Raw genomic sequence first — 14618 nt, forward strand, 5'->3', positions numbered from 1 at the left:
CTCTCCTTTTGGGTGTTGTGGTCTGCAAAAGAGGCATTGAGTGGCAATCATGTTCGGTCCATAGTCTACTTTCAACATGCATCTCCCATCCTGGGAGGATCCTCTCAACACCCTTTATTTGGTGCTCCCTACTCTATCTGAGCTGCCCTTTCCCCTAGAATGCCCAGCTGGCCTCTAAGCCATGGAGTAATCCTCCTGGTACTGATCACGGCTATTCTTGGGTATTAATTTTCTATTATGTTACTTTATGTCCCACAGATGAATGCAATCTTTTTATTTCTATCCCTCTCTTTCTGACTCATTTCGCTTAGTATACTTTCCTTGTAGTACCACTTGTATGTAAATTTCATGACTTCATTTTTTCTAACAGCTACATAGTACTCCATTGTGTAGATGTACCAAAGTTTTTTTAACCACTCATCTGTTCTTCGGCACTCAGGTTTTTTACAGATTCTGGCTATTGTAAAGAGTGTTGCAATGAACAAACAAGTGCAGATGCCACTTCGACTATACATTTTTGCCTCTCTGGGATATATTCCCAGGAGTGGTATTGCTGAGTCAAATGAGAGCTCAATTTCTAAGTTTTTGAGAATCGTCCATACTGTTTTCCTAAAGGGCTGAAACAGTTGGCATTCCCACCAACAGTGAAGGAGTGTCCCTTTCTCGCCACATCCGTGCCAGCATCGGTTGCTTTTGTTCTTTTGGATGTGGGCCAGTCTCTGAGGTATGAGATGGTATCTCATTGTGGTTTTGATCTGCATCTCCCTGATGATTTATGTTGTAGAGCATTTTCTCATGTGCTTTTTTGCCATTCGGATTTCTTCTTTTAGGAAGTTTCTGTTCATTTCATTGCCCCACTTTTTTATGGGGATGGATATTTGCCTTTTGTGGAGTTCAACCAGTACTTTGTATATCCTTGATATAAACCCCTTGTCAGATGTGTATTCAGCGAATATACTTTCCCGTTCTGTAAACTGTCTTTGTATTTTGGTCACTGTTTCTTTTGAGGTGCAGAAGGTTCTTATTTAAGATAGTCCCATTTATCTATCTCTGTTTTCACTTGCTCGGCCAGTGGCATGACATCTTTGAAGATACCATTAGCTTCAATGTCATGGAGGGTTTTGCCAACTTTGTCTTCAATGTACCTTATGGTTTCCGGTCTGATGTTGAGATCTTTAATCCATTTTGATCTTACTTTTGTACATGGTGTTATGCAGAGTTCTGAGCCCATTTTTTTGCAGGTAGCCATCCAGTTTTGCCAGCACAATTTGTTAAAAAGGCTTTCGTTACTCCACTTCACATTTCTTGCACCTTTATCAAAGATTAGATGATCACATGGTTTAGGGGAGATGTCCGTGTATTCTACCCTGTTCCACTGGTCTGCAGCTCTGCTTTTGTTCCAGTACCATGCTGTTTTAATTATTACTGCTTTGTAGTAGAGTTTGAAGTTAGGGAGGTTGATTCCTCCCATTTTCTTTTTCCCAAGAATTGCTTTAGCTATTTGTGGGGGCTTATTGTTCCATATGAATTTCAGGAGTGTTTGCTCCATTTTTTTTTTGAAGAATGTCATGGGTATCCTTATAGGGATTGCATTGAATTCGTACAATGCTTTGGGAAGTATTGCCATTTTGACAATGTTAACTCTCCTGACCCATGAGCAGGGGATATCTTCCCATTTCCTTGTGTCCTCTTTTATTTCCTGAAGCAGTGTTTTGTAGTTTTCTTTGTACAGGTCCTCTACTTCTTTAGTTAAGCTGATTCCTATGTACTTGATTTTCTGGGGCACAATTGTGAACGGGATTGTTTTTTTCATGTCACTTTCTTCTCTCTCACTGTGTATAGGAAAGCCATGGACTTTTGGGTATTGACTTTATAGCCTGCAACTTTACTATACAAGTGTATTGTTTCTAGGAGTTTCTTGGTGGAGGTTATAGGGTTCTCTAAGTACAGTATCATATCATCTGCGAATAGTGAGAGCTTGATTTCTTCCTTTCCTACCTGGATGCTCTTAATATCTTTTTCTTGCCTGATCGCTATTACAAGTACTTCCAGTACTATATTGAACAGCATTGGAGAGAGTGAGCATACTTGTCTCCTCCCTGATCTTGGAGGGACGGCTCTCAGTTTTTCCCCATTGAGGATGATGCTTGCTGTAGGCTTGTGGTAGATGGTTTTAACTATGTTGAGGAAAGACCCCCTATACCTGTTTTGGCTAGGGTTTTCATCATAAAGAGGTGCTGGATCTTGTCAAATGCTTTCTCTGCATCTTTTGATATGATCATATGCTTTTTATCTTTTCTTTTGTTGATATGATGGATTATGTTGATTGATTTCCAAACGTTAAACCATTCTTGCATCCCTGGGATGAATCCTACTTGGTCATGGTATATGATCTTTTTGATGAGTCGTTGGATTCTATTTGCTAGTAGTTTGTTGAGGATCTTTGCATCTGTGTTCATCAGGGATATTGGCCTGTAATTCTCTTTCTTTGTGGTATCTCTGTCTGCTTTTGGTATCAGGGTAATATTTGCTTCATAGAAACTGTTTGGAAGTGTTTTTGATATTTCAATTTCGTGGAAAAGCTTAAAGAGAATTGGGAGTAAGTCCTCTTTAAAGATTTGGAAGAATTCACTAGTGAATCCATCCGGGCCGGGACTTCTGTGCTTGGGGAGACTTTTTGCAATTCCTTGATGGTGATAGGTCTGTTCAGGTATTCCAGGTCTTCTTGGTTCAGCCTTGGGAGTCTGTAGGAGTCTAGGAATTTATCCATTTCCTCGAGATTTTCATGTTCCGTGGCATAAAGTGTCTCAAAGTACTCCCTGAGGATCCTTTGAATTTCTGTAGTTTCTGTTGTAATGACCCCCTTTTCATTTCTGATTCAGTTTATTAGGGTTTTCTCTCTCCCTTTCTTTGTGAGTTTTGCTAGAGTCTTATCGATCTTGTTAATTTTCTTGAAGAAACCGCTCTTGGTTTCATTGATCTTTCGAATTCTTTTTTGGGTTTCCATCTCGTTAATCTCTGTTCTGAATTTTATTATTTCCTTCTTCCTGTTCGGGTTGTGCTCCTTTTGTTGATCCTTCTCCAAGCTCTTAAGTTGTGAGGTTAGGTTATTTATGTGGACTCGCTCCTCCTTCCGGAGAAATGCTTATAGAGCTATAAACTTTTCTCTTAACACAGGTTTTGCTGTGTCCCATAAATTTTGGTAACTCGTGACCTCATTTTCATTCATTTCTAGGAATCTTTTGATTTCCTCTTTGATTTCCTTTCTAAGCCACTCGTTGTTCAATAGCACACTTTTTAATTTCCAGGTGTTTGATTTAGTTTTCTGTTTTTGTGTGTAATTTTCTTCTAATTTCAGCACATTATGGTCTGAGAAGATTGTTGATACAATCTCTATATTCTTAATTTTATGGAGGTATGTTTTCTGGCTCAGTATGTGGTGTATCTTAGAGAATTTTTCATGTACTCTTGAGAAGAATGTGTATTCAGCTTTTTGAGGATGAAGTGTCCTGTATATATCTACTAAGTCCCTTTCTTCCATTGTTTCCCTCAGATGAAGTATGTCCTTACTAAGCTTGAGTCTGGTTGATCTATCAAGAGGTGATAAAGCGGTGTTGAATTCTCCCACTAGTATTGTGTTGCTATTGATGTCTTTCTCCAAATCTATGAGTAGTTGTTTTAAGTACTTTGCTGATCCCTCATTAGGTGCATATACATTTAGTAAGTTCTTCCTGTTGTACAGATCCTTTGATCAATAAGAAATAGCATTCACTGTCTCTTGTGACCTTCTTCACTCTGAAATAGATGTGGTCTGATATTAGGATGGCTACCCCAGCTTTTTTTTATGGGAGCTGTTTGCCTGTCAGATTGCTTTCCAGCCTTTGACTCTGAGCCTGTGTTTGCTTTGACTATTAAGATGTGTTTCTTGGAGGCAGCAGAATGTTGGGTTCAATTTTCTAATATATCCTGCCACTCTGTGGCTTTTTTGTTGCTTTACCATTGTGACCAGTGTGGTTTAGACCTTCACGTTCACTGTTACTATTCTGCTTGATATGCAGAATGAATTGAGATAGGCTTAACGAGTTACTGGCTAATGTGTTTCTAGTGGTTGAGCTAACCTAGAGAAGGTTCTATCTAAGAGGGTAACTTATGGTTCCTATGGGATATGTAGTGGGAGAATAATTTGCGGCTGCTAATGCGGCTTTGGCCCTGGAAAGGGTTACCCAGCACTGGGCACCGGGCGGTACCTGTTTGAATGAGGAGAGAACGCCCGCAGCCCATCAGCTTTGGTTACACAAGATGTGCCTCAGTTCCCTTCCCGCACAGATCAAGGGGGAAAACGGCTGTTCTAGAGGATCAAGCTAGCTGCGCATGCCCAGAAAGAGTCCCTGGCCCTGGGCGCTGGGCGGTACCTGTTTGAATGAGGAGAGAATGCCCGGAGCTGTTCAGCTTTGTTTCTGCGAGATGTTCCTCAGTTCCTGTCCCACGCAGATCAAGGGGGAAAACTGGCTGTTCTAGGAGATCACGCTAGCTGCGCATGCCCAGAAAGAGTTCCTGGCCCTAGGCGCCGGGTGGTACCTGTTTGAATCAATTGTTCTTTTTGTTTTACATAGCTTCATGTCACTGTTTGGAAAGTTTAGCTTTGCCAATTACATTAGCCATAGGCTTGACTCTTAAGTATGGTATATTGGAAAATTTTTAGTATATAGCATATGCCACATAATTATTTCTAATTTTATTTGGCTACATTATATTTTTTAACTTTTTAATTGAATCACTGTGAGATAGACCCTTACAAAACTGTTCATGATTGTATTTCAGCCATACCCATTCCAACATCCATCCCTCCACCAGTGTACATATATTTCCCAGTACCAGTGTCCCAGGTTCCCTGCCATCACCCCCCTACCCACTCCCCTACCTGCCTTTGTGGCAGGCACTTTTGTTCTCTCTCTCTTTCTCTCTCTCTTTGTCTCTATCTTGCTCTCTCTCTCCTTTTGGGTGTTGTGGTTTGCAAAAATCACACTGAAATGCTATCAAGAATATGCCTTTCCCTACTTTTACCGCTCAGTTCTGGTCCAGCATGATCATTCTCAGCTATTATTGTGATACTGGTCTCTTCTCTATCTTACCTACCCTTAGCCACACACATACATTTGTAGTTAGATCTAACCATTGACCAGTCTTCCTAACCTCTGTTTTCTCTGTTGGCCACATTTGTATTGAATTTCTGGAGTAATATTTTCAGAAAAAGTTTATGATACAGTATGTTTTCTATTCCCTTGGCTTCATGGAGCAATGTGTATTTATCTCATACAAACTTGATTGTCATTTGTCCTTATTAAGAATTTTAGAGTCATAGTTGTAAGTCAGAATTCTGTAAACATTGATCTTTTGACTTACAGTATTTGGTTTCACCAATTAAAGGTTCGATGCTTGTTTGACAGTCTTTTAGTAGTTGGTAATTAGACATTTCTTTCTGAAAATATGCTTGAAATTCAGATACTTAACCAGACTAATTGTCTAAGTGACAACATTTTGGGGTTTTTTTGGCCATACCAGTGGTATTCAGGGCTTACTCTGTCCTTGGGAGGTGATATGGAGAACCAGGGATTGAACCTGGGTTGACCACGTGCATAGCAAATGCCCTACCTGCTGTGCTGTCACTCCAGCCCCTAGGTGACAACATTCTGATTATTCCTAACATGACATGAAACCTTTAGATGTGGAAATTCAGGGATTTCTTAGGGAATATTTCCTATTATCTCTGAGTTTTACTTTTTCTTAGTATGTGAAATTGTTTTGGTGGTAAAAATTTTTATTTTTAATTATTTTCTAGTTTCAGTAAGACATAATTAAAGTGTATGAAAAAAGATGTGCACATAATGATTTGACAAATGTATGCATTTGGAAATGATTACCACAAAAAGCTTAGTTAACATACATGATAATGTTTTTTAAAGTATTTATTTATTATGCAGGTAGGTTTATTGTTGCTTTGTGTGTATGTGGTTTTGGAACCATATCCAACAGTGCTTAATGACTATTCTCTGCACTGTTTGTGGTTGCTCCCAGAGGTGCTTATGGGACCATACAGTGCTGGGGATTGAACCTGGGCCTCCTGCATGCAAAACATGTGCTCAGACCACTCAGCTATACCTCTGACCCTGTGCAGGTAGATTTATTACATAGTAATGAAATGTGACAACTGCTATGTGAAAAAATATCTTAAGTCACTAAAAAGGATTATATAGATCCTCAGAAAAGAATTTGTTTGACAAAAATAAAAATAGATAAGATCAAGGTCTCATTTGATTGATGTTAGAAATATGCATGAAAACTACTAGACTTCAATTTAGAATTTGTTTATCCATTTTAGGATCGGAAATTAACCAAAGCTGAGCAGCAGAGATTCAAGGAAGAAGCAGAGATGCTAAAGGGTCTCCAGCATCCTAATATAGTTCGATTTTATGATTCCTGGGAGTCTGTATTAAAAGGAAAGAAATGTATTGTATTAGTCACTGAACTTATGACATCAGGAACCTTAAAGACGTAAGTTGACTATGATAGTGCTAATAGAATGTTATTTGGGAATAGTTTTTAAGAGTTATAAATGTCATTTATAAAATTACAGTACTGAATATATAGAATTTGATTCTAGTAACTATTTAAAATTGTGTTAAAAAATTAGGATGATGAGTGGCCAGGGATGGACCAGTGATAGAGTACCTGTTTTGCAGGTGTGAGGCGAGATGGTCAATGTCTTTTATTGCCCTACATGGCATCTGCTGCCTCAGTACACTATTTGTGATCACCATGTCCACAACAAAAAGTGTATGACTTCAGGCACACTGTGACTGAATATGTGCGCACTAAAATCAAGTGTCTGCAGTTCCTGGTCGTAATATGAATAACAACAACATGAAGGGAGATAAATAATCTGGTATAGGGACAACTGGTCATTATTTGGACAAAAAATTAGATTTATATATAAAAATGAACTACAAATGAATTAAAAGTATAAAAAAGACTAGGTTATAATGAAATTTGCTAGAATGTACAATGTTACAATTTTAATATTTGTGAGTCAACATTAAATTTTAAAATTAGAAATCATATCTTCATTAGGAAGCATGCCACTTTGGGGAGTGGGAAGGTAGGGAGATTGAATAGAAGGGAAAACAACAATGGAGGAGGGACGTGATCAACAGGGAGGAAGCAAAGGGAATTGAAAGGTACTAAAAAGTTATGCATGAAACCCAATTGGCACCAGTACTGTAAACCAAGTGGCAAAAGTTATAAAAAGAAAGGCATCATGTAGACAGGTGGGTGGGTGGGAAGGAAATAAAGGAGGGACCATTGGTAGAAGAATGTGGACACTGCTGAGGGGTTGGCTGTTGTATTCCTGAAACCCAATCATGAATAACTAGTTGATTCACGGTGAATTAATAAACAGTAGATAAAATAAAATTAGAAATCATAGACAAAATGTCATTTTATAAAAGATTATGCTATGGTTATGTTATATAGTGAATGATACTGTATAAATATAGTTTCTTACTACAGTATTTCATTTGGTAGTATAATTGCTTATTTCAAATATAGGGTATTACTTTTCCTCTCTTAGAATCTTTAGACTAAAATTATATATAGGTAAACTAATAACTTTATAAGCAGTTACGAAGGAGGGAAGGACTTTTTAAGTTGTGATGTCTTGCCACAGAAGTTCACTTATATGTAGAATAATTCTTGTTTTGAATTTCAGATGCTAAACTTGCCTAGAATTTGTTCACTAAAAATAAGTCCTCAGCTATAAAAAACTTTAACCATAACAGATGATAGAAAATAACTTTGTGGTGGCAATTGTGATACATGTCATATCAGCTGACCTACATAATTTACCTTGATAGTACTCATATAATCAACTAAATATGTTGATTTATATATGGTCTTATTTTTGTATAGGTACTTAAAACGATTTAAAGTCATGAAACCAAAGGTCTTACGGAGCTGGTGCAGGCAGATTTTAAAGGGGTTGCAGTTCTTGCACACTCGGACTCCTCCTATTATTCATCGGGATCTGAAGTGTGACAATATTTTCATCACGGGACCCACTGGATCTGTGAAGATTGGTGATCTAGGACTAGCCACTTTAATGCGTACATCGTTTGCTAAGAGTGTTATTGGTGATTAACATTTTATAGACTATTGTTTGGGTAAAGAGAGATTTGTTAATTGTATATGTCTAGTATAGGGTTTAGCTGAACCCTGACCTGGAATTTTATTTTGCTTTGAAATGTCATTTAATTTCAGCGACATTATGAGTGTGTTTCTTTTGTTGAACATATTTAAGAGTTTTGAATAATTCTGTGTATTTTAGATAAAGGTTTTACCAATTTAATATGGAAGTTGGAGTACATAAAAGAGAAATAAAGAAAAAATTTTAGTAATCATTTCATCTTTAACATTACAAATTATCCTTTATTATATAAAATTTGAAGAAAACTTAAAGAGATTTATAGAGATAAATTAAGCCTTTCACATTTTATATTTTTAAGACACATTTGGGGAGCAGATAATCCTAGGGCAAAGGGAATGTGATCTTGGTGATTACATTTTGTTCAAACATGCATTTGTTTTATTTTGTAGGAACTCCTGAGTTTATGGCCCCGGAAATGTATGAAGAGCACTATGATGAATCTGTAGATGTTTATGCTTTTGGAATGTGTATGCTGGAAATGGCAACTTCAGAGTACCCCTATTCTGAGTGCCAGAATGCAGCTCAAATATACCGTAAAGTAACCAGTGTAGGTATTGCTTTTATTCTTTTTACTTCAAAAATTGCCACATTTCATATTGTAGTTGGTAAAATGAAGTCATACCGAATTTGGATTTACTTTTCTATGGCAGTACTAAATTTACCATTATTTTAATGAAGGAAATTTTATATTTATGCTGTATAACTGTATGCTATTTGACTCATAAATGACTTTTTTATATTAGGAGGAGATGAAATTGATAAATAGTTGAGATATATTTGCTTATAAAGAATTTTTAAATTTATTGTTAGTTGGATCTTATTTTCTAAAACTGAATAACATAGCACTGCATTGTAGCACTGTCCTCCTGTTGTTCATCGATTTGCTTGAGTGAGCCCAGTAACAACTCCATTGAGAGACTTGTTGTTACTGTGTTTGGCATATTGAATACGTCATGGGGCGCTTGCCAGGCTCTGCTGTGTGGATGAGATACTCTCCGTAGCTTGCCCGGCTCTCTGAGAGGGTCGGAGGAATTGAACCTGGCTCGGCCAGGCCAGCCCCGCACAAGGCAAACTTCCTACTGCTGTGCTAATTGCTCCAGCCCAAAACTGAATAACATAGAGTGATTAAATGGTTTTAAAGGTTTTCTTCCACAACTAAAAGCCTGGTTTTGAAAAAAAAATAAGAATATAGTTCAACAGGTACAATATTTGATTCCCTGCTATGAGTAGTTTTTTTGTGTGTGTTAGAAACTTTTTAGGAATGTGTTAGGAATGCAAAGATAAGTAAGATTTGTTGCTGCCCCTGGATTTTTAGTCAGGCATATACACAAATAAAGATAATAAGGTTATAGAAAAGGATGTTAGGCACTTATAGCCAAAGCATTAGTATTTTGTGGAAGAGGTCTATTTCATATTGAGTTGTCTTAGAAATGAAATTTTTAGGAATGTCTTAGGTAACTGATTCTAATACATATATTTAAAAATGCATATTCCATGATACAGCCTTTCATCTTTATATCCCCAGAAAATGGTACAATTATCAGTTTATTTATAGAAGATGGAGACTAAGAATCAAAGGTTTTGACTTGGTCAAGGTCATATTGCTACTAATATTTTTGGACTTTTTTAAAATTCATGGATTTTAACTCCATATTACTTTGATTGGAGAAGCTTGTTTAGGGAGATAAAATAATAAATATGGCAAATATTCATAATATGGGACAAAATATGGAAGTATTAGGACAAATTACTTAATTTTTCTAATAGATCTGAAGTTCAAAATAAGTGGGAGGAACTATCATAGAATGTAAGTTATTAAAATACTGTAATAAGCTAAAAAATGTTTAACAACTTATTTTCTTAAAAATAAAAACTAGGGGCCGGAGCAGTAGTACAGAGGGTAGGGCATTTGCCTTGCATGTGGCCGGCCTGGGTTCAATCCCCACCATCCCATATGAACTCCTCAGCACCACCAGAAGTGATTCCTGAGTGCAGAGCTAGGAGTAACCCATGAGCATTGCCGGGAGTGACCCAAAAAGCCAAAAAAAGAAACCCTATAATTTATAGCATTTGCTGATTTTCTTGGTTTAAGTATTCTTGAAGTATTGATTTCAAGTCACAAATATAATTGCACTGAATGCAGATTTGTGAGAGGATGTATGGTGGTACTTATTATATAATATTACCACTCTACATAAATATTAGGAGTAAACAACTCCAAGAACATAATACTAAAATATAAAATAATTGTTAAGTGATGTTTTGAGTAATTTTTACCTTGCCCTCTTATATATTAAATTTTAAGTTCAAGTAACCCTGTATCACTGTCATCCCATTGTTCATCGATTTGCTCGAGTGGGCACCAGTAACTTCTCCATTTGTTCCTGTTGCATATTAGCGTAGCCCAATGGGATCTGCTCGCTCCAGGAACACAAAGTGAGACTTGTTGTTAATGTTTTTGGCATATCAAATACGCCACTGGGAGCTTGCCAGGCTCTTCTGTGTGGGTGCGATACTCTTGGTAGCTTGCTGGGCTTTCCGAGAGGGACGGAGAAATCAAACCCAGGTCAGCTGCGTTCAGGGCAAATGCCCTGCCCACTGTACTATCACCCCAGCCCCTTAAGTTCAAGTAATTTAATTTTTCATGGCTTTTGTGAGATGTAATGAGTCATCTCCAGTGACACATATTATGAATGAGCCTTTATGGATCCTGACTTGAACAAAACAAATATAAGAAGACATTTAGAAAATTTGGGAAATTTGAGTATAAACTGGATGTTAGATATTAAGGAATTTTTGATAATTATTTTAGGTGAAATGATGACATGATACCAATTACAGATATATACTGGAGAATTTATGGGTGAAATGACATGATGTCTAGGTTTTGTTTCAACATATTCCAAGGGAAAAAAGGTATGTGGGTAGGGAGATAAAAAAGGTTGACAAAATGGAACTTTGTTGAAGATGGTGTTGATTAGTTAGTATTTCTTATGCATTCTATTTTTGTTAAGCATTTCTTCATCATTCTATTTTTATGTTAAAAAAATTTTGTAACCTAATGCTGTGAAGAGGAGATAACTAGAATATCATTTTTGGTTGGAGTGCAAGTATTGGTTAACCAATAATATTACTTTGCAAGGGGTAGCTTCTTAATTATTTTCACCTAGAAACAGAGAAGTACAGTAATTTCTTAAACTTGGAAATGGGTAAGAGATAGTGGAAAGGTGGGAAGAGGTCTTTTCCATTACTTGAAAGGCATAACTCCATTTTTAAAATGGCACCTATATATCAAAAGCACAAAAAAAGCCCTGCCAAAATTCAGATTTCTCTGTATATTAAATTTTCTTGAATTTGGGGTCCATATTTAACTGCTAATTTCATCAGATTTGTCTAGTATGGATTTGTAAAACATGGATTTGTACCATACAGGTCCACTTATATGGGGATTTCTTTCAATAAATTATATTGGAACTTGTTTTGGAGAATTTAACAATTTTTAAATACACAGATGAACTGCATAGCCTAGAAAGATTAAAAGTTAAGGAAAAGTTAAATGTAATGAATACAAAAAGTATATATAGGCAGTAGTCCCTTTTATTTACTAATAAATATATATACAAATATCTTAAAAAGTTAAAATTTCTCAGAAATTATGTGTACAATTGTAGACCAACCATGATGCCATTGTCAGTTAAGAAAAATTTAGCAATTATAATTATATCTTGTAGTACAGTACTTAAATGTATTTTATTTTATTTATTGTTTTTCTTAGTAATTCTTTCTCTGATTTTTTAAAAATGTAATTTAAGGGGCTGGTAGTTGAAGAGTATGATATATAGGGGCTAGAGGACATACTTTGCATGCCAAAGTATGCAAAGTATACTTGATTGAGCCAGGGTTCAATCTCTAGCACCTCATAGCTGCCTGAGCACTGCTGGGTGTGGCGCCAAACCAAGAAAAAAATACAGTTTGTAATAGATGTACAAATCATTAATTGCTTTTATTGGTAAAGTTGGTTAATAGGCTGTTAGTTAAGTTTTGGAAGAATCAGAGTTATACATGATTTTTTGGCTATATTGGGGTGAAGTTTGAAGCTTCGAACCATTGTGCTGTTAAAGGATCAGCTCTACATGATTCTGGGTTTTCTGATTCTATATTCTGCAATGTGATAGATCCAAAACTGTTTCATAGATTGTCATTTTATATTTCAGATTCTCGCTTAATTCTCGTTTTCTATTAAATAACCATAATGATCTTGTATTATTTTTAAATATAGCACTGTAGTGTGGCACTGTCCTCCGGTTGTTCATCAGTTTGCTCGAGCGGGCACCAGTAATGTCCAACAACAAATTGTGAGACTTGTTGATACTGTTTTTGGCATATCAAATATGTCACGGGTAGCTTGTCAGGCTTTGCTGTGTGGGCGAGATACTCTTGGTAACTTGCCAGGCTCTCCAAGAGGGTCTGAGGAATCGAACCCCAGTCAGTGGCATGCAAGGCAAACACCCTATTCCCTATGCTATTGCTCCAGCCAATTTTTTAATATAAAATTCACAAATGTATGGTAGTGGAATAAAAAATAAATTTAGGCAGGTAACAGTTATTATAGGAACATAGTACTGGAAGTACTTTGATTTGGAATGTGTGATAAGAGAAGCCCTATTTAGATTTTCAAATACAGACTTTTTTCTTTTTAAAAATGTACTTGTTTTGGGGTCATACCTAACAGTGCTCAGGGATTACTCCTGACTCTGTGCTCAAAGATCACTCCCGGTGGGCTCAGGGAACCATTTTTGGATGCTGGGAATTGAACCCAGATTGGTTGCGTGCAAGGCAAATGCCCTACCCATTGTACTATCACTCTTGGCCCCATGATACTGATTAATTTTCTAATTTCAAAAACATATTTTGCTAATTAAGGTCATACTCAATTTTCCTGTTTTTCCCAACTTAATGTTAAAGAATGAAAATATCCCTATTATTTCTTTGAGAGCTTTTTAGTTTCTGCATATTAGTGTATATATCACACAGTTTATGCAATTTTGCCTTTGATATTCAAAATTAGATTGGCTTTAATTTTTCACTTATTTATAGACCTGTTACAAAATCCTTGTCAATAATTATTAGACTTATGCTATGTGATATACTTATCTCAGGGAAATTTTTAATATGCTTAATGGTAAAAATTATTTTGATAAGTAAACATGTTGATGACTAACTTTCACGTTTGATTATTTAATTTGTAACTAGCAATGATTTTTTCTCATAGGGAATAAAGCCTGCCAGTTTCAATAAAGTCACTGATCCTGAAGTGAAAGAAATCATTGAAGGATGTATTCGACAAAACAAATCTTCTAGGTGGGTACAAATACAGTGAAATGATATTATTCATGGATGCATTTTTCCTTTATCTTGCATTGGGTTATTTCCTGACCTTTGAATTATACTGGGCGTGACTTCAGTAGAAATTTAACCAGACTATCTAGAGTAAAATTTATCAGTGCATCTTGTTTGCCATTTAGATATTGTGCTGTTTTACTTGAACTGACATTTGAATTACGTTTGTTTATTGTAACAACAATCTTTAATCACCTTCAGCCATCAGTTTAACAGTCAGTGCCCCCTCCCCACTCCCCAAATTAACTTGCTTCTAACAGTTGATAGTAGAGAGCTTCTACACTGTCACCTTCAGGTAAGCACTTAAATGGTTTTTTATGTAGTTTAAAAAGAATCAGCACCCCCACCTCCTCACCCCACCCTACCCCCAGCAGAGGTTGCTTTGCTTGACTGTGTGTCATTTGTTCTTAATGGTGAAGTAATGGTGAAGTCAGCCCTTTTTGTACAAGAGATAACATTCTAAATTTACTTTTATTAATTTTTGTGGCCTAACTTCTTTTAGTATGAGCCTATATTTCCCTTTAATGTTAATTTTGCCACAGACTTACTTAAATTGGTGGACTACTCTTTTGAATTTTACCTTCTTGGGCTGGAGTGATAGCACAGAGGTAGGGCATTTGCCTTGCATGCAGCGAGCCCGGTCGAGCCGGGTTTGATTCCTCCACCCCTCTCGGAGAGCCCGGCAAGCTACCGAGAGTATCTCGCCTGCACAGCAGAGCCTGACAAGCTACCTGTGACGTATTCAATATGCCAAACACAGTAGTAACAAGTCTCAAAAAAAATGGAGACGTTACTGGGCCCGCTCGAGCAAAATTGATGAACAACGGGAGGACAGTACCAGTGTCTTATATATTTTAGATATTAACCCCTTATCAGATGAGTGTTGGGTAAATAATGTTTTTCATTCTATAGGCTGTCTTTGTATTCTGGTCATTGTTTCCTTTGAAGTGCAGAAGCT

At 36.6% G+C, this 14618-nt stretch overlaps 1 protein-coding gene across 1 annotated transcript in view; it reads left to right on the top strand.

The window, feature by feature from the left end:
- WNK3 (WNK lysine deficient protein kinase 3) overlaps window positions 1–14618 on the top strand; it is a 298017-nt gene that overhangs the window by 79375 nt on the left and 204024 nt on the right. The window contains exons 3-6 of the mRNA XM_056129973.1: window positions 6380–6552; window positions 7966–8186; window positions 8650–8807; window positions 13533–13621. Coding sequence (XP_055985948.1) covers window positions 6380–6552; window positions 7966–8186; window positions 8650–8807; window positions 13533–13621 — 641 coding nt within the window. The remainder of the gene's footprint in view (window positions 1–6379; window positions 6553–7965; window positions 8187–8649; window positions 8808–13532; window positions 13622–14618) is intronic.

This window comes from Sorex fumeus, unplaced genomic scaffold (genome assembly GCF_029834395.1).
Source record: "Sorex fumeus unplaced genomic scaffold, SorFum_2.1 ptg000073l, whole genome shotgun sequence".
Classification (NCBI taxonomy): domain Eukaryota; kingdom Metazoa; phylum Chordata; class Mammalia; order Eulipotyphla; family Soricidae; genus Sorex; species Sorex fumeus.